Source organism: Chrysochloris asiatica, unplaced genomic scaffold, assembly GCF_000296735.1.
Source record: "Chrysochloris asiatica unplaced genomic scaffold, ChrAsi1.0 scaffold00394, whole genome shotgun sequence".
Taxonomy (NCBI): Eukaryota; Metazoa; Chordata; class Mammalia; order Afrosoricida; family Chrysochloridae; genus Chrysochloris; species Chrysochloris asiatica.
Genome location: NW_006408912.1, coordinates 983,072 through 986,169, shown reverse-complemented (window position 1 = coordinate 986,169; position 3,098 = coordinate 983,072). Strand labels below are relative to the sequence as shown.

General features: G+C 52.6%; 1 protein-coding gene across 2 annotated transcripts in view; it reads right to left on the bottom strand.

The window, feature by feature from the left end:
- The window catches only part of PHOX2B (paired-like homeobox 2b), a 2,921-nt gene extending 279 nt beyond the window's left edge, over window positions 1-2,642 (bottom strand). Inside the window, exons 1-3 of one of the 2 annotated variants that reach the window (XM_006876600.1) lie at window positions 2,402-2,642; window positions 1,337-1,524; window positions 2-267 (exon numbers count right to left, since the gene is read on the bottom strand). In XM_006876600.1, the coding sequence (XP_006876662.1) occupies window positions 2-267; window positions 1,337-1,524; window positions 2,402-2,642 (695 nt within the window). The remainder of the gene's footprint in view (window position 1; window positions 268-1,336; window positions 1,525-2,401) is intronic. The other variant, XM_006876601.1, reaches the window with a different exon arrangement.
- Between the last annotated feature and the right edge of the window lie 456 nt (window positions 2,643-3,098).

Genomic DNA, 3,098 nt, shown 5'->3' with positions numbered 1-3,098 from the left:
CGGGCCCACCGGCCCCGCGGCCACTGGAGCTCCCGCGGGGCTGGGCCCACCGCCGCCGCCGCCACTCGCCCCGCAGCTGGGAGTAGGGTTGGGGTTGGGGCCCGGGCCCCCGGTGCTGTCCGGGTCAGTGCTCTTGGCCTCTTTGCTCTCGTCGTCCCGGGAAGAGTCGGACTTCTTGCCCGAAGAGCCGTTCTTAGCTGCGGCCGCTGCTGCTGCTGCGGCGCGTTCCTGCTTGCGGAACTTGGCGCGGCGGTTCTGGAACCACACCTGTGCGGGCAAGAGAGGAGCGGAGTTGGGAGGTGGTGAAACCAGAGCTCAAGATGGCAGCGGAAAGACCAGCGCGGGGTGGGGCGCCCTGTCCCATGATTTCCAGCCTGTCTGACTCGGCCCTCCTGCAGCCAGCTCTACGCGAGCCCGAGTCTCAGGGCGCCGCTGGCACCTCTGGGCGCACCCAGCCGGCCACATCGGCCCCCGGAGAAATTTTCTGAGGGCGAGCTGAGCATGCCAAAGAAAAGTTTAAATGAGGGAGAGAGGAGAAAGGCCTGCCCTGACTTGGAAACTCTAAATTTTGGGGTTACCTTTGCTCACTTTTCTTTTTGGTGTGACCCCCCCCACGGTCGCCTTCTGACCTCCTCGGGTCTAAAGTTTAACTCAAATGGGGAGAAGGAACGGGTTCCGGGCTTGGAATCTGTTACCTTCCCTGTCCTTTGGGCCTGAAGGTGGGCCCTGCCTTTCCACTGGGAGACTCAACCGAAGAGGAGAGACCAGTCCCAACCCTACCGCCTTGCAAGTCCTAGGCCTGCCTGCCGTCATGGTCCCTTGTGAGCCAATTGTGTCCCTAACAGTTAGGAAAAGTCGTGGTTATCTGTCTTTTATGGAGTCTCAGCCCTTTGCGAATCCGATGCAAGTCATAGTTCTCGGAAATGCACCTATCTGCATTAGGACTCAGGTTAAAGGCGCTTGCGTTAAGACGCATTTAGGAAACAAACAAATAAGCAAACAAAACAAAAAGCACACTTTACAAAGTGGAGTCAAAGTCTGCACTCCTCCTCCCCTACTCCCCCCCTCCCCGGGCAGGGCACGTCTGGTCCCCGCAGCGCCCCTCACATTTACCCCTCTAAGTGCTCGAACGCCTCTGCCGGGCTAGCTCGGGTGGGAAACAGAGTGTATAAGCAGCCAAGAGCGCGCTCTCTAACCCTTCTTCTCATGCACACAGTCAACACAAAACCTGTCCGTGGAGCCAAAGCCTTTCTCATACCAGGCCCGGAGAATGCTCTGGCACTCTCTCCCCTTGTGGGGTCCAGAGGAGGCCGTGTCCGTTTCAAGGTGTGCGTACCTGAACTCGTGCCTCGGTGAGGTCGATTTTCAGGGCCAGCTCCTCGCGAGTATAGATGTCTGGGTAGTGTGTCTCCGCGAAGACCCTCTCCAACTCTTTGAGCTGCGCGCTCGTGAACGTAGTGCGGATGCGCCTCTGCTTGCGCTTCTCGTTGAGGCCGCCGTGGTCGGTGAAAAGTTTGTAAGGAACTGGGAGAGGATAGAAGGTAGAGTGAGCCAAAAGGTCAAGAGAGCGATGACCGCGGAGCTGGAATGTGGGAACTCCAAAGTCAAGTGGTCCCCGCAGTCTCCACCGACACTGGCCCGGAAGATTGGCCAAGAGCAGCAGCAGAGAGAAACTGAGCAAATTAGTTATACACGGAAACAAGGGTGCAAACTTCAGGTACTGGCGCGGTCCCTTCTGGCACAAGTGACTTTGGGTAGGTTGAAATTGCGCATTGGTGATGACTGAGGGTCGAGATACAACACAGGCTAGACAGTGCTTTGAGTAGGAAAAAATGAGAGCAGAAAAAAGTCGGAGAAGATCATTAGGAATAACAGGGAGCCAGGGAAGAGGCTAACCTAAACTCTCCCACTGTAGGAACTCCTCAGTTCCCAGAAGTTCACCTGGCCCAAAAGTTGCGGCAAAGTACTACAAAATGAAAAATAGTAATAATAATAATATAAAGAAATTAAAGAAATAATCATAAAAATGACCAGCCAAAGAGGTGTGAGCCGCTGTCGGCTCTTAAAAAAACAGAGAGACACTGCCAGTAATGAGCTTTACTCTTTGTTATTTAATTATTTTCTAAGCTTTACGTCTCATCGCAAAGTAAATAAATTATGCCTATCATTTTGGCAGCTTAAGATAATTTTGTTGGCGGTTCGGGTGTGACTAGGATAGTGTAACCCTGTAAGTGAATTACCCCTCCCTGCAATCGCTTCTAACGTGATAAATTCTTTCATTTGTGTAAGCAAATTTCGTTTGGTAAATACTAAACACATTTCCATTTTCAAATGCAATCAAGGCTTCCTATATACGAGCGGAAAGGCTGCTTCCTCCGCTGAGAAAGCTGGCGGTCCTTACCTGCGGCGTACGGACTGCTCTGGTGGTCCCTGAGGGTGCCGAGGCTGCAGGATCCCGGCGTGAGGGACGGGCAGCCGGACGTGGCCCCAAAAGTGGTTCTTATCGGGTTATACTGGAAGCCACTGGCCTGGCTGCAGGAACTGAAGTCAGCATAGGCTGAAGCCAGGCTCGAGGTGTCCATCCCAGCCATACACGACTCGTAGGCAGAGGAATTGAGGTAAGAATATTCCATTTTATACATTGAAAAGGCTCTGGATGGCTCAGCCAAGTGGAAAAACGAAATAAAAGATGGGTATGGAGAAGGTGGCTGGAGAGGGGAGATGTGCACAGCTCAACGCCTGCCTCCAAACTGGCCTCCTTACTAACAGCAGAGCCTAGTTTTATGAAAAAGCCTCCTATGAGATGCCTTGTCTGAGGTCTCTAGAGCATATAGTCCTCATAATAAACTTGGCTCTTTCCACTTGGACAATAGCAAAGCGGTTGGTCTTATTGCTGGCGCTTTTTACATGACAATAACTCATCCGTCTATTGGGCTGGCACTGGGGAACTGAGCTGTCCAACCTCCCTATCATTGATTCCTGCATCTCTAATTAGAATTTAATACCACACCATTACGCACTGAGCCCCTGATCCTCCCTTCTAACCAGTTCCCTGCCCTTTAATTCAATCACACTACTTGGAAATAATGAAAGTTGGG